At 43.6% G+C, this 18,464-nt stretch overlaps 2 protein-coding genes across 4 annotated transcripts in view; both read left to right on the top strand.

The window, feature by feature from the left end:
* Window positions 1–15,096, top strand: part of LOC139462387 (uncharacterized) — a 39,233-nt gene extending 24,137 nt beyond the window's left edge. For all 3 annotated transcript variants that reach the window (XM_071244066.1, XM_071244064.1, XM_071244067.1), the window contains 10 exons: window positions 473–1,061; window positions 1,744–1,946; window positions 3,080–3,543; window positions 4,454–4,608; window positions 5,419–5,633; window positions 6,223–6,449; window positions 7,102–7,260; window positions 7,706–7,835; window positions 8,225–8,324; window positions 10,567–15,096. In XM_071244066.1, the coding sequence (XP_071100167.1) occupies window positions 473–1,061; window positions 1,744–1,946; window positions 3,080–3,543; window positions 4,454–4,608; window positions 5,419–5,633; window positions 6,223–6,449; window positions 7,102–7,260; window positions 7,706–7,835; window positions 8,225–8,324; window positions 10,567–14,153 (5,829 nt within the window). In that variant the 3' untranslated portion in view covers window positions 14,154–15,096. The remainder of the gene's footprint in view (window positions 1–472; window positions 1,062–1,743; window positions 1,947–3,079; window positions 3,544–4,453; window positions 4,609–5,418; window positions 5,634–6,222; window positions 6,450–7,101; window positions 7,261–7,705; window positions 7,836–8,224; window positions 8,325–10,566) is intronic.
* A 351-nt stretch (window positions 15,097–15,447) lies between these two features.
* LOC139461594 (putative per-hexamer repeat protein 5) lies at window positions 15,448–17,604 on the top strand. Its single transcript, XM_071243069.1, has 2 exons — window positions 15,448–15,457; window positions 17,063–17,604. Exons 1-2 carry the CDS (start codon window positions 15,448–15,450, stop codon window positions 17,602–17,604), a joined length of 552 nt encoding a protein of 183 aa, XP_071099170.1.
* Window positions 17,605–18,464: the final 860 nt, after the last annotated feature.

Genomic DNA, 18,464 nt, shown 5'->3' with positions numbered 1-18,464 from the left:
AATCAAATTTGAGTAATACTAAAGTGCAGGTTGAGTGTGTGAGTGAGTGAGTTTGGTTTAACGCCGCTTTTAACAGTATTCAAGTTATATCACGGCATGTCAGCTTATTGTGGGAGGAAAGCCTGAAGTGATGCGGGTCTTCGACGTTTACCACTTCGGTGAAACCCACGAGCACGGGTATGGTGCTGACAAACCTAGAAAACCTAATCGGGGCGAACCGAGATTCGAACCCACAATCATAGGTTTCTGGCGTGCCCAAAGGACGCGACTCTGCACAGTGAATCGCGGCGTCTTAGACGACTGGCCACTCGTGACCCCAAGTCGGTGAGTGAATGGTTGGTGGTGGTGTTAGTGGGGTGGGGGTGAGTGAGTGAGTGATTTGCAATAGTCGGAAAGTTATTACATTGTTCTAGCATCAGTGGAATTATAAATGACATTCGACATAACATTAATAAGTTAACTGTCTTTATAGTCGGCTGAAGCACGGAAGGGCCTGTTCAACAGCTACTCTGAGGTTGGAGAGAAGTTGAGGAAGTCTGGCAGCAGAAGTCGGCCTCACATGAATGGACACAAACATGGTTCTCCGCAAAAAGTGCTTGACCCTCTGACAAACGATCACGTGGCAGCTGCGGACCCCAGTGACCTTGATGACAGGTCCCGCCGCCAGAGTGATGGGTCAAGGAAGTTCAGCTCCACAACCCCCTTACCGGACATAGGCCAGAGCGATGACGGTGCCCGTCCACTCACATCCTCCTCCTCCAAGATGAAGAAAGTGTCTTTACAGGAACCAGAAAGACAGACAGACAACGAAGAAGGCCAGGCATCTGAGGAAGATACTGGACGACAAACCGGAAGTGACGCAGGAGAAGAAGGTGATATCAGCTTCCGGCGGATGATTACAAGTCCTATCCAGACTCCTGTGGTTCACCGACCAGAGACTCGAGACACTGCTCGACTGAGTTCTGTTGAGAGACGCACGCAGATTCTTCAAGGATATGTACACCGAGACTGTCCTCCAGACGATAAAATCATGAAGCTTTACCTCTGCTCAGGCTTCGCTGGTTAGTGTCTAGGTGGGGTGAGGTGAATTTGGGTTTAACGTCGCGCCCAAGATTATTGGGCTTATATAGCGACGTGCATACACGTGTGTGTGTGTGTGTGTGTGTGTGTGTGTGTGTGTGGCTGCTTGTTCTAGTCCAGACTGATGCCGATTAATGGTGCTAGCTCACTGAGATACCATGCCGCAGTTTAATACGAATACCCCACTCAGACACACTATACTAACTCCGAGCCGACCAGTCCTTGTTTTAGCCCCTTAATGCCGAGCGCTAGACAGGGTTACAACAAGTTACCATCTTTTAACGTCTTTTGATATGACGCGGTCGGGGATCGAACCCCGGACTTTCCGGTCTCCGGGCGGACGCTCTACCTCTAGACCACGGAGGCGGTGTCAAGGGATGACCTTTGATATATATTTATCAGAACAGCATATCAGCTTGATGTGATGGAAAGTCCGAGCAGCTCAGGTCTCGGACGTTTACCACTTTTGGTGAACCCACGAGCACGAGTATGGTGCTGACAAACCTAGAAACATAATCGGGGCCAACCGGGATTCGAACCACGATCTCAGGTTTCTGGCGTGTCCTCGGGACGATGAGAATTATTGGAGCATAGGTATTTGAATTAGTGAACTTTATTCTGACATTCAGCTGATGATCAGACACATCGATTTACGTGTTTCAGACAGCGAGGTTGAGCGGACGGTTCTGATGGAACAGGTATGGCCCGACCTGAGAGAGTTTTGCAAGCGTCACGCGCACGAGCTTCACGTGCTTGACCTACATTGGAGCCTGAAAGACGCCACGGCAGACGACCATCAGATCCCCAGAGTCTGTTCCCACTACATTGAAGACTGCAAAGACAATGCAATGGGAATAAACTTCCTGGTACGGATGTGTGAGTGAGTGAGTGAGTGAGTTTGCTTTAACGTCGCTTTTAACAATATTTCAGTTATATCGCAGCGTGTCAGCTTCATGTAGTTGCAGGGGCGGTCGGGTAGCCTAGTGGTTAAAGTGTTCGCTCGTCACGCCGAAGACCCGTGTTCAATTCCCGACATGGGTACAATGTGTGAAGCCCATTTCTGGTGTCCCCCGCCGTGATATTGCTGGAATATTGCTAAAAGCGGCGCAAAACCATACTCACTCACTCATGTAGTTGCAAGTCTGAAACGATACAGGTGTTTACCACGAAAACCAAGAACACGGGTATGGTGTTGAAAGACCGAGTGATGATGTTTGTTGATTGTAGAGGCAGTACATTGCAAGTGATTAGTTAGTGAGTGAGTTGGTGAGTATGGTTTTACGCCGCTTTTAGCAATATTCCATCAATATCAGGGCAGGGAACACTAGTAATGGGCTTTGTATCCTTGTGGGGAATCGAACCCGGGCCTTCGGCGTAACGGGCAGACGCTTTAAACACGAGGCTACCCAACCGCCACAGTTACGAAAGCGACTCGTCAACGAAAGTTTTGTTTTAAAAAAGTTGAGTGTGCACCACATATAGCCAGCTGCAGCTCATATATTTAGGCTGTTTTTGTAACAGTTCATCCATGCATTGGGATGGTGGGTGGAGAAATATATTCCGATAGTACTTTTCGTGTATGCTGCCATTGAATTCAGATGTATTGGAAGAACATTGAAATAAGAGTGTTGTGATATTTTGTGTGTTTGTTTGTTGTTTAAAGCCGCACCCAGCAATATTCCAGCTTTATGGCGGTGGTCTGTAAGTAATCGAGTCTGGACCAGTGATTGACATCATGAGCGTCGATCCACGGTGGGATACGACGACATGCATCAACCAAGTCAGCGAGCCTCACCACCCGATCCCGTTAGTCGCCTCTTTCGACAAGCATGGTCACCTTTTATGGCAAGTATGGGTTGCTGAAGACCTATTCTAACCCGGATCTTCATGGGTCTGTTGTGGTGTAATCAGAATGACAGTGTTAACATATCAGAATGAAAAACGTGTTGCTATGTTGGGCACAATTTACTGACTTACCTAATCGTGTTTACCATGACAGATATTCCTGGGCGAGAAGTATGGACAGAGCCTCGTGCCATCAGAGATTCCTGCGGATGAGTTCCAGGTGATTCTAGAAGCTGCCACAGAGTACAAGGACCGTCAAGTGATCGCTATCAGAGCCAAGATGGCGGAGGTGGAAGCGGCGCGTGTTGAACGAGAGAAACAGCGTCAGATCGAGGCCGAGGCCAATTCAAGCGGGGTATCTGTCAAGAGCCCAGACACGACACTGAGCAGAGATGCTGCTGACAGGCGCGAGAGTGGGAAGAAAATGGATGCGGATGAGGACGATGTATTTGGGGATTTGATATTCGAGAGAAAAGCGAGTGTCGTCCGAGCAGAGGGCCTGCTTATGAAGGCACTGAGGGAGGAAGAGGAAGACCTTCAAGATGTTGACTGTCTCACACAGTGGTACAAACTGGATGAAAACGCAAAACCACCCGTGTACCGCTTACAGAGGATTAGGTGGGTGACATGAGTATTGGTGTGTTCTCGTCGCTTCTAGCTGACTTTTTCCGGTGGTCACGTTGTATTATTTTGTGTCTTTGTTGTGACATGTAAAACTGAAAAGAAAATTATCGCATGAAAATCCCGATCTGTATTGACACAGATACTGTTAAACATCTAAACTGTTAAAAGTTGTTTACCATGCAAGCAATGGTACAATTTTGGGACAAGACACGCACAGTATCAGCAATGATCCATATATGTGATCACCGATCCTTGCACTATATATTGGCTCCACACGATCTGTATCTTAAATGTTATAAGCACAGGGTCCTCGAGGATTATTCTACCTCATCAGAATCCACTCGGGATGTACGTTGGCGTAGGTATTACTCTCACTTGCTATTACCAAATGTAGCAGGACGTGGAGTCATCCTACAGATCTTATCCTTATCTTGTCAGCTTGCTGACAGGGTTAACCTCTTTGGTCATGTGGACAAGGCGTCCGACCTCGGATCAGAAGGTCCGTGGTTCGAATCCCATCACGGGACTCGGAAATTTTATGGCTGCTACACAAACAAGATATTTAACGCACATATACAAAACTAATAACATCAAATAATGATTGCAATTTATGTGTAAATGATTACCATGTACAGAAATGAGATACCAGAGCCATTTCACGAGACCTGCAGACAGTTGCCTCCCTTAGGCGTGTCAGGATCCTATTATCGTGGGTTCGAAACCCAGATAAGCCCTCCTTTTGTTTCTCGTTGCGTTTGCAACATACCAGTGTCACGAAACTGGTAAATGTATAGGACCTATATAACTGGGGGCTGTCCTATCACACAAGGGTAACACATCGTGATTTAGACCAAACACACTCAGTGCCAAGTTGTTAATACGAACCCCGGTGGACGTGTTGTAGCTCTGTGTACAAGGACATCACAAAGACAGACGGAACAAGGCGCCAGGCCGCGAGGAACAACTGGATCACGTCCGCCAACAAGCTCAGCAAGGTCCTGCAGACCTTCTCACAGGACGTGGTCTGCGAGGAGGCCAGGGAGAAGTACTTTACCTCATGTTGGTATAATCTTTGTTTGTTGTTTAACACCACTTTCAGTAATATCCAAAGCTATAGGACCGGCACCTGTAAATAACCCTGTCACCTGGTGATTTATATTATGAACAACGATCAATGCTGTCCGTTACGATGACTCGCAGTCACACAAGTCACCGACCACCCGATCCATAAAGCAGGTTCTAGTTCAGCTAATGTGTTTCGTACCTAACGAGACTAATTTTAATTCACTATTACTTACTACAGTAAACTACGGTTATAACGAACTCAAAGGGACCACAAATTTTAGTTCGTTATAACCGTGGTTCGTAGTAAGCATATACTATTATACAGCATATATACAGTAAATGTCCGGGCCAAAAGTAAACCAGTTCGTTAAACCACCAGTTCGTTATAAGCGTGTTCGTCATAAACGTAGTTTACTGTATCTGCCTAAAAATCATTCGTTATTGACAGCTTTCAAGGGTAGTATATTGCCAGTTCCTACTCGGTTCATATCATTGGGCATAATGAAATAGGTTTGGGGTATTTGGACGCAGAAAAGAATAAGGACCTATGGATTTCTTGAATCTTCAAAATCTTACGCAATATATGATAGGAATAAAACGTTAACCCCAGAGAATTATCAGTCTCAGGCGGTTAAGGCAAAGTAGTGGTGAAAGTTATATGAATGGATCACTGAAAATCAGGGATGACACAAGGTGTTCGCGAAAAAGGTAAGCATGTCCTTCCATGCCGGTAGCATTGGACACATAAAAGTTAGTGTTAGTTTGTAAGTGTAGCGACCTCTATTCACACTTTGTTTGATTCAGTGCTGGAACAAGAGCTGGAACACATTCTCGCCGACTTTGACAACTCCCCCTTACACACCGTGTGCTACAAGAGGACACTTCTGGGGCTCCAGAACCACCTCACCGACATTAAAGTGGGGGAATACATCGATGTCAGCCCCAAGAACAATGACGCCATCGACACCAAAGCCAGAAGCAGGATGCTGAACATAAGAGAGGAGTTTGTTGGCAAGAGGGTAGGTTCAGGGCAGAACGTCACGTGAGTGAGGTGTGATGGTTTAAGGCAGCTTTGGACAGTGTTTCACTTATATCATGATGTGTCCGCTTAATGTGGGAGGAAAGCCGAGGTAATGCAGATTGGAGGCGTTTACCGTATAGGCGAAACCCATGAGTGCGGTATGGTGCTGATAAACTGGAAACAGTATCAAGGCGAATCTGGGATTAAAATTTAATGACGTCTAAATGATAAAGGTGAATATAGATACGGACAGGTTATACGAAGCCAATAGAGTAAAATCTCAACAACCCATGATTGTCATGAGTGGCGACTAAACGGGATCGGTCGATCAGGCTCGCTGACTTGGTTGATGCATGTCATCGTATTCCAATTGCGTGGATTGATGATCATAATATTGATCACTTGATTGCCTGGTCCCGACTCGATTATTTACAAACTGCCGTCATAGTGCGGCGTTAAACAACAAACAAACAAACAAAGACAATGCTGGATATTTTTACTTTCCTAAGATGATACAATCATTCAACCAGAAATGGAAAATAGCTTTGAAATCCTATTAAATGAATGATCAATTCTTTTGGGCACAGGTGAACGAAGGCAGCATTCATTCTTTCGAGTTGAACTGGATAGCAGGAGGAATTGCCACCACCCATAACAGAGACCATTTGAATTATCTGGAGCGCGTTTGTAAGGTGACTTATGATATGGTGAAGCGCCAACTGACCACCTTATTTGAAGAAGAGGACCATTCCGACCAGGCTCTGAGGAACCTGTTTGAAGAAGTCTCTCAGCACGTGATGACCTGTCACAAGAGGCAAGGAATCTAAACAACCATCCGATATTACACTTTGGATGTCTTGATTATAAGCCATTTACACCTGTCCTATACTACATTATATTCCATTCTCTAAAGTATCACCTATTTTTTATTTAAATAAATGCGACAGAACCATTTGTATTCTCATCAGAAATCTCAGCTTAAAGCAGAGTTCGTTGTATGATTCCGACCATATCCTAAAGATTTGTTTAGGAATCACTGTCAAATAGTGATGACACCCTTGGGGCCGGTCACAAACACATGGAACGTTATTTGTTCACCCGAAAAGCCACGGGAACATATGGTACAAGTCAAAATAGGGATTTATTATCAGACCTCATTTTGGTCACTGATGTGTCAAATGTGGAAATGTCCCCATATGTCCTCCATATTCAATGTTTTATTGAGCTCTGGAATGTTGTAACCTTGCTCAATCAACGTTTGAGCAAGAATCGTATAACGCTCTTATTAGAAAGAGCATACTCCATGATGCTTTCTATTTAGGTTCCACGGTGATAGAGTTAGTGATTATCTTTTTACGCCACGTCAGCAAATATTTTATTTTGCAGCTGCCCCCGGAGAACGAAGAATGTCATTGTGTAGTATTATGAGCTCATTTTCATTCTCATCTATTATTGTGATGTTGCAGAGTTCGAAAATTCCATGGCCGGAAAGACATACTCCAGTTGATAAAATCCTACGTACGGTCAGAAACAAATACGCCCCTGGTGATTTTCGGGAAAACCGGATCTGGCAAGTCAGCTATTTTGGCCAAAGCAGCCAAAGATGTTCATAAGTGGATGAAGGAGTAAGAATCTTCATTTAAAATAACATCAGGATAAGGTTGTTTTTGTGAGTTAAAGTTGAGTTAATGCTGATTTGGTTAACTTTGGTGAAACGCACAAGCACGTTATGGTGCTGACAAACCTAGAAACAATTTGGGCAAAGTGGCTTTCGAACCCAAAGTCATAGGTTCCTGGCTTGGACAAGGGACGCAACTCTACAAAGTGAATTGTGGAACCTAAGACAACCGGGCCACCCATGTCCCCGTTTAGAAATAAATACAGTTGTATGGATAAACATATCTTCAGGAGCGTCTAGGCCTCTCTGTGGTGATGTAGTATCGTGTTGTAATTGTAGTTTCTTAATGAAATATTTATTTCAAGAGATGGAATACAATGTAGCGCTAGCTACAGCATGTAATGTGATTAGCTGGGTAAATAGAAATTTTGATCGTATATATTTTGTTAAAGGTTCGACACCCGGGTATTGGTGAGATCGGTGGGAGCAACACGAAGGTCAACCAATGTCCGAACGCTACTCAGAGACATCTGTCTACAGCTGTGTCACATCACAGGGGCCAACTATAAGGATGTGCCAACGGTAGAGAAATAAGTTCATTTCCATTCATACATATAGAAAGAAATGTACCTTTGAAACGCAGCCATCGACTGTCAACAGCCTAGAAATTAGGCAGATCTCATCCAATGAATGAAAGCCATTGAGACCACAGACTAACACATCTATGTCGGCTTGGGAACAAGGGGTACTGATACAGCTTGTTCAGATGTCATGTGTCTCAAAGGTAGCCACCTTCATGATGAGGTTGGATAGGAGTTCCTATTTCAAAGATTCAAAGATAATAGAATTGACTATGACGTCCCTTCTTAATATGCACTACTATATGCTACTATATGCACTTCTGTCACATAATTTCACTATTGGACTTTGGACAGGTATAACATCTTTTGATCAATTGTGTTCTGTTTCAGGAGTACAAGGGTCTTGTGAACGACTTTGCTTACAAAATCAGCCAAATCACAACAGAGAAACCGCTTGTAATCTTCCTAGATGCTGTGGACAGACTTTTAGGTGGAGTAATTGTTTCTCAACTATAACAAATCAATATAAAGAAGACGAATATACTCTCCCAAGTGTTTTACTAGTTAAGCTGAACATATTGTTTGGCATTTATTGACTATAAACTACAATCTATTTTTTTTTTCTGCACCTTGAGTTAAAGGGGCACTGATCTAACGCAATTCCCCGGGACTGGTTGTTGCCTTTGTTATTGTTTTTTCCCAGTGAGTACCCGGATGTAGAGCAGAAATCTAGACTAGCTCGCGACCTCTGTTGCGCCATTCGTAAGCGCATTAGTCACTTTTATGGATACCGGTAGTAATAAGAGCGTATGGTCACATTAATCAACAAAATGAAATACAGTTTTCGAGATAATAAGGAAATGTAGGCATCTTTGTGGGTAGCATCAGTAATGGTGACGAAGTTTTGATAAGTCACTTGCTTGGTAATTTTGCGATTTTCGTTTAAACGCTATTTTGACTTGCAACACAAAGTAAATATTTCACCTGAGCATTGCTTTTTTTATAGTGTGTATATTTTTTTACTGTCAAAATGTGTAACATATTTATTAAACGTCTAAATATTCAGTTATTTTACAAAGTGACTGAAAAACATTTCCATCTGTATTATTATGATAACGAATTCCAAACATTTTGATGTTTAATGTCATCACCAAGAGACTGAAAATGTTACGTTGAAAAGTACATTTCTATGTTGTTTGGCTTCTAATCCTACATAATAATCTGTTGTGATGTTTGTAGGCCCTTTTGATCGTCTTAATCAATCTGGACAGATTTTTTAGTCAAAATGACTGAAATATTTACACATTTTAATAATTGCCTGAGAGAATCACATTTTACAAATTGACGGTAATATATACACGCTTACAAAGGAAATGACCTGTGAAAACAACGTCTATCGCGCATTGAAGAATTTCCCAACCAAGACGTAGAAAAACAAGAACGAATCGGTTCAAATGAAGGAAAACAAAATGCAAATACCATAATTACAACTTACCAAATTTATGTTTATAAATAGGCAGCTTCCTTATTCGAGGAATGTATCCGTGAATATCCACACAAAGGAATAATATCCCACTTGTCTGCAGCTATACAAAATAACTTATTCGATGTCACGTGTCTCTGTAACTATCAAATATTCTAAAAGATATATATCGTTTCGGGTGTCAAGTCTCAAGGGTCGGCTGAGAAAGGCCACGTGACAACTATTTTCATTACGTCGACGGTTCCTAAAAAATCCATTGAGTTTGATAACAATGAGCAACCAATCAACGTATTATCAGTTAACCCTTTGAACAAATTGTATGTTGTTTTTACATCGGCACTTCACGCCATGATATGAGTGTATTCCCTTTGTTTTAGTAAATCTAGACATGTAAACACTCACTTTTGACATATCCACTGTGCAAGATAACAGTGATTAATCAATCAACGTATTTTCTGTTAATCCTTTGATGACTAGGAACGATCCGTTGATTTACAAAAAAAAGTAAATCAACTGATCATTCATCTCTTGCTGGGCTGCCACGTGCATATTACATAACCTCACTTCAAACCTGGATTTAGATTGAATAATTACCCCAGACACAATAAATGCCAAATGAGAACCTTTGTCAGGTAATCTAAGTGGTGCTACCACTAATTGTACCTGTAATAAATTCATTAACTGAGCATCAAGTGAATGACGACAAATACACAAGTGTAGGGTTATACGAGAAAACGTGAATGACAACAAGGGAGTAGTAATCGTATTACACAATCCGAAATCCGAAAATGCTTTCACTGCATGGATACTTTTTTTAGTATTAAACTATAACCATCTGGGGTATTTCCAAATGACGACTTCCGATGAGCTCCGCCGTTCTTTTTGTCTGTTTGTTTAGGCTGAAGAAATTATTTAACATGCGCCCTTTGTCGAATCTTTATAGATCACAGTTAACCAATCAGTGTTTATGCAAAAATGCGTAAAACAAATATTGCCTCCAGCCTCCAAGTTTATTTAGCTGTCCTTGCAGACTGTAGCCCAGTCTCTGGTCACGCTCAGTTGCGTTGCATATCATCCGGGTACTCACGGGGGAAAAAACAATAACAAAGGCAACAACCAGTCCGGGGAATGGCGTTAGATCAGTGCCCCTTTAATATGGCTTGGCAATGTTCCCGGCAATGATGCCAAAATGTTCACAATAATACTGCTATATATCATCTTGTACTTAAAGTCCTTATTTACCCTTTAGATGAGCATGATGGGAGGAAGATGTCCTGGCTGCCGAAGGAGTTGCCTAGTAACGTCCATGTAATCATCTCAACTCTTCCCGATGACAAGTTCGAATGTTTCCAGTCTCTCAAGAAATCTCTGAATGGTAAAGAGGACTGTTTGCTTGAAATCGGTGATCTACCGACAGGCGATGCCATCGCTATCCTGGAATACTGGCTGAATGAAGGCAACAGGAATCTCACACAGCATCAGATGGATGTCGTCTTGGATGCCTTTGCTAAAGCCCCAACACCACTATTTCTTAAAATGGCTTACAGAGAATCACAGACATGGACTTCATATATGATTTCCGAGATGGTTAAAATACCGGAAACTGTAAAGAAGATTGCAACAATCAAGTTTGGGAGACTTGAGAGAGATCACGGAGAGGCTTTGGTGAAAAGGGCTCTGGGTTACATCACGGCTGCCAGAAATGGAATTACCAGTAATGAGATGGAGGATGTTCTGTCTTTGGACGATGCAGTCATGGACGAGGTTGCTGGACAGTTCAATTTGTCAAGAAGAAGATTGCCTCCTCTGGTTTGGGCGAGATTAAAGATGGACTTGTCAGAATATGTAATGGAGTGCCTAGGAGACAACATGAAAACACTATGTTGGTCCCATGTCCAGTTCGCTGATGCAGCCGATGACAGGTACCTACAACAAAAGGACAAAGCACCATCCTACCACAAAGCATTTGCTGAGTACTTCATGGGAATATGGGTCGGTAAACCCAAACCTTATTCTGGTAGTGATCGAGGAGTGCTCAGATTTGTATCAGATCAGCCTTTGTTTTATGAACCAGAGGAATCATTACATGATGGGTCCGATAGAGTGTACAACCTGCGGAAAATAAATGAACTCCCACACCACCTTGTCAGATCTCAACAGATGGAATTGCTCAAAAATGAAACCTTGTGCAATTTTGAATGGGTGTTAGCAAAACTATGTGGAACCTCTCTCCGTGCCGTGCTCGAAGAATACTCCAGTGTTTTGCTTCAAGAACCAAATGATACTGAACTTAAGATTCTCTCAGACACATTGCACCTTTCGGGTGTTGCTCTGCAGAAAGAACCACGTCAGTTGGCCTCACAGATGATTGGTCGTTTAAACGGCATCATTGCTCGAGATTTGCCAAGAACGGCAGCAGATCGTAAGCGATATCCATACCTTCATACATTTGTTGCTCAAGCTCAGTCTTCCACTTTGCCGAGTCTCATTCCATCCGTTGATTGCTTAACAGAGCCTGGTGGCATCCTGTTCGATCTTCTTTCAGGCCATACTGATCCTATCACTGCATTAGCTTTAACATCAGATGGTATGCGAGCTTTGACAACCTCTGAGGACTGCACGATGAAGCTATGGGACATTCGTACTGGGAGAGTTGCTAAAACATTAGAAGGAATGAGTCCTAATGTATCAACAATTAAGACAGGAATGAACAATGCCCTCGCCATTACAACAGAAGGGACGGTAATCAAAATCTGGAGTCTTAATTCTGGAATCTGTGTCCATGTCCTCGATGAATTTGTGGACCCTGCAAACATCACTGTAGCAAGTGATGGGCGTGTACTTGTTGCTCTCTTCGATGGGTCTAACATGTTCAGATCCTTTGACCTGCAATCGTTCACACAGATATGTGAAAAGCAAATCCCTGATGATGGGATTCACAAAGACAGATCTCTGGTTGTAGCTGAGACATGTGTTGGGGATCAAGTGCTGCATGCGTTCAGATCATCCAACAGAGCCACTGTACAAAATGCAAAGACAGGCAAGATTTACCACAACTTGAAATGCTTTGAAAAATCGTCTTCCGTGGTTTCACTTGGTTTTGCCAGGGACTATTACATATTGGCATGTAGGCAACAGTATATGGAGCTTCATGAGATTCACCAACTTGAGATTTTTGATTTGAAGAAAGGCAACTATCTGCGCAGTGTTCGTGGATGCGTTCATGACAATGTCAGAGATATGTACATCAATATGATGGGTAGCCATGCTATTGCCATCTGTGCCTCTGAGAACAACAACATGTCTGACATTGCCCTTTGGAATCTGGAAACTGAGGACCACAAACATCTGGCACGACATGCTGGTGTGTCTGCATTTGGAGCATGTTTGGACTTCAGGTTTTGCCTTACAGCAGCAAAGGGAGATAAAACACTGAGAATCTGGAACCTAACCAGCAAGATCAATCAGCCTGCTCCAAAGCTGAAGAAGAGTCTAGGTGTTGCAGAGATTGTTCCAATGCAGGACAACCCGAGATATGTCGTCGCTAGGACTATCAACAATGGGCCCATTAGTGTCTGGAATATTGCCAAGGCAAAGTGTTTGCAAACGGCTGTTAGGATAGAGAGAGGGCTTTCAGAAACATCGGATGTTGTGATTGTGAGAAATTCTTTCTTGGTTATTCTCACAGACAGGGGTTTTTCTAATGTCAGTGATGATGCTAAACCAGTCTTCCAAACAGTGCTGAGGTACAATCTCAAAACAAAACGCTACGACAAGAAGCTAACCGGTTGCTACATTGTCCCTGCCCCCACGCATGAATACATGCTGCTGGATGAAAATCATCTTATGGGTCCATCAGACAGCAGAACTCACTTTATGGTCTGGAGCCTAAAGACGGGTCATGTCCTGTACAGGATCAAAACCAACTTTAGAGAGCTAGAAAGATTAAAGTTGATGGATGGAATCCCAATGGTAGATGTCACAAAAGTGAAAAGAGGAACAACGGCCAAGATGAGTCCATGGGACAGGCGTGCAGAGACCGACTCGGCAAAACAGAGACGTCATGAGGCTGAGTTGGAGGAAGAACGTCAGAGACAAGATGATCTGAAGAAGGAGAAAGAAAATGCCATCGAACAGTTCATTGTAAGTGGAGACGAGAAGATCATCGTTGCTTCATTCTTTGCTCACCACTTGTGTGTCTTTGATATTCCGAAACAGGCGCACACACAGACTCTTGAGAATGAGAACTCGATGATGTTTCTTCATGTTTCGTCACTGACTTTTGACGGCAGTCATCTTGTCCATGCAAATTACGATGAGGAGAACAAGATCAGTTATGTGACTCTATGGGACTGTGCAAGCGGACAGGTGAAGCGGAGACTGAAACGTGAGACTAACGTATGTGCACTTGGTATAACAGACGATGCTGAAAGAGTGGTGATAGGTAAAGGCCCAGATGAGCTCCATGTTTGGGATCCTATGAAGTCTAATTCCCTCCGTAAAATAAAAGGCTACTCTGGTTTGAGATTTGGTGTTGGAAGCAAGATCTTCACCTGCGGGGATGGGAAGAGGGCTATCGTGTTTGCAGGAGACATCTCAGTGTGGGATATCGAGAAGGCCACGGTCATGGCAGTCTTCACACCAGATACCCGTATCATGTGTTGCAATGTGGCTCTGGGTGGAGAGCTGATTGCCTTTGGTCTTTATGAGAAAAGTGATGTCATAATCCTGAAACTCATGTCGAGGGACCACCAGCCTCAGATTGATGAAGTGGAAGGCGAAGATATGTTTGGGGAGAAACCAGACTCGTCAGATGATGAAGACGAAGAGGATTGAGTGGAACTATGCAGTGATATCCTCAACATATGTTTCACACGGTGAACTATGAACATAGACATGACTTTGATAAGAACTGTGATACAGACTGTTTCAAAAGTATTATATGTGTAGTGAGTGAGTGAGTGGATACGGTTTTACGTCGCTTTTAGCAATATTCCAGTAATATCACGGCGGGGGACACCAGAAATGGGCTTCACACATTGTACCCATATCGGGAATCGAAGCCGGGTCTTCGGCGTGACGAGCGAACGCTTTAATCACAAAGCTACCCGACCGTCCCTATTAAATGTTTAGAAAACATAACTGTGATGTAAGAGTAATGTGGGTGAAATGGAGAGGTGTAGCAGTGGTCCTTTAAAGCATACACAACAAAAATAGAAAACACAAATTATGTGGACAACGATTTGATAAATAACTCCTTCTTGATCTTCAAACGTTCCAAAACGAGGGTATATATGTATCTGCCTTTATTATAGGATGCATAAGACTCAAGAATACATGTATACCAACACCTTCAACTGAAAGTGTATTAAAACGGACACAATAGAGAGTCAATTTCTTTTCCCGACAAGGGGTTTTGCCAGACGTACTGTGCAGTTGTATGAAAAGCTTAACAATAATTAACTAGTAAGTCTTCACAGGTTTGTGAATGTACACAGGTTTGTGAATGTACACAGGTTTGTGACCACATAATTCGCCTACAACATAAGTAGAAGGGATTATCTTCTCCCGGAATATGTGTTTTGATGATATTCTATAGAACCATTAGTGTTCAACATATCAGTGAGTGAGCGAGTGAGTTGTGTTTAACGCCGCTTTTAACAGTATTCCACTTATTTCACGGTGTGTCAGCTTAATGTGGAAGGGAAATCCTGAAGTGATGCGGGTCTTAGACGTTTACCACTTCGGTGAAATCCCCGAGCACGGGTATTGTGCTGACAATCCTAGAAACATAATCGGGGCGAACCGAAATTCGAACCCACAACCATAGGTTTCTGGCATGCCCAAGGGACGCAACTCCGCACAGCGAATTGCGGCGCCTTAGACGACTGGGCCACCCATACCCCTACTTAGCATATCACGAACCAGTGCTGAGATCAATGCATCAAAGCGGTGTCAACACCATTGATGTTGGATTACTTGTTTCAATAGCACAGAAACAACGTATACACGTTCCTCTAAGTGTCGTACACAGACCAAGACGTGTGAAATAGCTACCCAGCATTACAAATATCCACGACAATGATTGAACATGAATTAATAACGATAAGAATATAAATATCGTTCTGATATGGCTGGAAGTTAGGGTTGGTCCATTCGTCTGAGGCGCCGCGATTCGCTGTGCAGAGTTGCGTCCCTTGGGCACGCCAGAAACGCATGATTGTGGGTTTGAATCCCGGTCCACCCCGATTATGTTTCTAGGTTTGTCAGCACCATACCCGTGCTCGTGACCTGACAAAGTAGACACAATTTATGGATAATAACTTTTTAATTTACTGTATTAAAGAGGGACGTTTCGGTATTGATCCTTTTACCGCTGTCAAGCAAAGTAGACACAATTTATGGATACCAACTACTTTATTTTAATGTAAAATCGAAGTTTTAGGTACACCGAAACCTCAATTAATACAACTGTTAGCCATAAAGTGTGTCTACTTTGCTTGAGAACGATATAACGTATATAACGTTATCCGTCAACTTTTACGAAATAGCAAACTATCAAACAATATATCACTTATGGCCTTCTCACGCTCTAGCCGGACAAACCGCGATATCGCAGGATGCTGTTCAAAGCGGCGATAACAACTCATCCACCCACTCCGATATGGTGGACATGTAATACGCATCCTCTATCCGTGACCTTATATCCGGTTTTTGTGAACAGCTGTGAAATGAACATTTTCCGTCCTCGTAGAGAAAATCCTTTCAGTAGAGAGGGTAATTGATAACTCCAAATACAAGACCCTTTCACTGTCGACATATACCTTTCTTTAAGTATTTATGTCTGAAGCTGTATGACATGTTGTAGTAGTATTGTAGAATGTATGTGCGTTTTATTTTATCTCCTGTACATTTGTAATAAAGTTCACACTGTTGACTGCTTCTGATCACCATATGTGGATACAATCCGGGTTAGATTTGGTCTACAGCAACCCATGATTGTCGTAAGAGGCGACTAACGGGATCGGGTGGTCGGGCTCGCTGACTTGGTTGATCCATGTTATCGTATCAAAATGGAGTAGATCGATGCTCATGATATCAATCACTGGATTGTCTGGTCCAGACTCGATTATTTACAGACCGCGGTCATATAGCTGGAATATTGCTGAGTGTGGCGTTAAACAACAAACAAACAAACAAGCAACATTTGTTCTTGTCTCGTCAATTGGTTGATGCATGTCATCGTATTCCACTTACGTAGATTGATGCTCATGATGTCAGTCACTGGATTGTCCAGATCCGATTATTTCCAGACCGCCGTCAAATATCTGGAAAATTGCTGTGTGTGGCGTGGATCGATGCTCATTACGTCCATCATTGGCTTGTCTGTTCAAGTCTTTTTACAGACCACCCTTATATAGCTGGAATATTACTGAGTTCGGCGTTAAACAACAAACAAACAAATGATAGGTTGATACATAGGAAGAAGAATGGACTGGCTTTTCCAGCAATATCACGGCAGGGGAGACCAAAAGTGCCACCTTGTTTTGACGCGTACTTGACATCATCAGAATGTCGGATTGTCGAGAATTTTTGACTTTGTATGCATTGGTTAAATGAAAAGGGGAGTGATTACATCGGCGCTCCTCGACCGGGAGCACCCTTAATAGGTCACTACATAGTAGGCCCTTTAAAGATCAACCGCCTTCCTGAATAGAGCTGACAAACGTTCCAAACGTTCCTAGAAACTAGGGCTAAGATTGGGGCTAAGACTGTGTCTGGAACTGAGACTGGGGCTAAGATTGGGGCTAAGACTGTGTCTGGAACTGAGACTGGGGCTAAGATTGGGGCTAAGACTGTGTCTGGAACTGAGACTGGGGCTAAGATTGGGGCTAAGACTGTGTCTGGAACTGAGACTGGGGCTAAGATTGGGGCTAAGACTGTGTCTGGAACTGAGACTGGGGCTAAGACTGGGGCTAAGATTGGGGCTAAGACTGTGTCAGGAACTGAGATTGGGGCTAAGATTGGGGCTAAGATTGGGGCTAAGACTGTGTCTGGAACTGAGACTGGGGCTAAGATTGGGGCTAAGACTGTGTCTGGAACTGAGACTGGGGCTAAGATTGGGGCTAAGACTACGTCTGGAACTGAGACTAGGGATAAGACTGCGGCTAAGACTATGTCTGGAACTGAGACTGGGGCTAAGACTGGGGCTATCGCCCAACCCATCACCCCAAATCCTGCAATGACAGTTTACGAACCGGATTACCCTTTCGTTTCGCGATTTTGATTGGACTATGCATAGACTCGTTAGTCCAGCCAAAATGTAACTCCATAATACCAGTCTAGTTCGGCAAGGGTGGAAACTGGATTTTATAGTTAGTTAACTCACTTGCCTCGGGAAGATGTCCCACATACGTCGTCGTTGAATATGTTATACGCGACTGTCTGCATACCACTTTAAGCAACGCGTGTCTTGCCCTACTCTCCCCCCCATACGTCGTCGTTGAATGTGTTATACGCGACTGTCTGCATACCACTTTGAGCAACGTGTGTCTTGCCCTACTCTCCCCCATACGTCGTTGTTGAATGTGTCATACGCGACTGTCTGCATACCACTTTGAGCAACGCGTGTCTTGCCCGACTCTCCCCCCATACGTCGTTGTTGAATGTGTCATACGCGACTGTCTGCATACCACTTTGAGCAACGCGTGTCTTGCCCGACTCTCCCCCATACGTCGTCGTTGAATGTGTTATACGCGACTGTCTGCATACCACTTTGAGCAACGCGTGTCTTGCCCTACTCTCCCCCCATACGTCGTCGTTGAATGTGTTATACGCGACTGTCTGCATACCACTTTGAGCAACGCGTGTCTTGCCCTACTCTCCCACATACGTCGTCGTTGAATATGTTATACGCGACTGTCTGCATACCACTTTGAGCAAAGCGTGCCTTGCCCTACTCTCCCACATAAGTCGTCGTTGAATGTGTTATACGCGACTGTCTGCATACCACTTTGAGCAATGCGTGTCTTGCCCTACTCTCCCCCCATACGTCGTCGTTGAATGTGTTATACGCGACTGTCTGCAAACCACTTTGAGCAACGCGTGTCTTGCCCTACTCTCCCACATACGTCGTCGTTGAATATG

The sequence above is a fragment of the Haliotis cracherodii genome, unplaced genomic scaffold (assembly GCF_022045235.1).
Source record: "Haliotis cracherodii isolate W230 unplaced genomic scaffold, xgHalCrac1.p SCAF_15, whole genome shotgun sequence".
Lineage (NCBI taxonomy): Eukaryota > Metazoa > Mollusca > Gastropoda > Lepetellida > Haliotidae > Haliotis > Haliotis cracherodii.
Note: the sequence above shows the minus strand (reverse complement) of the source record. Positions and strands in the feature narration are given on the sequence as shown.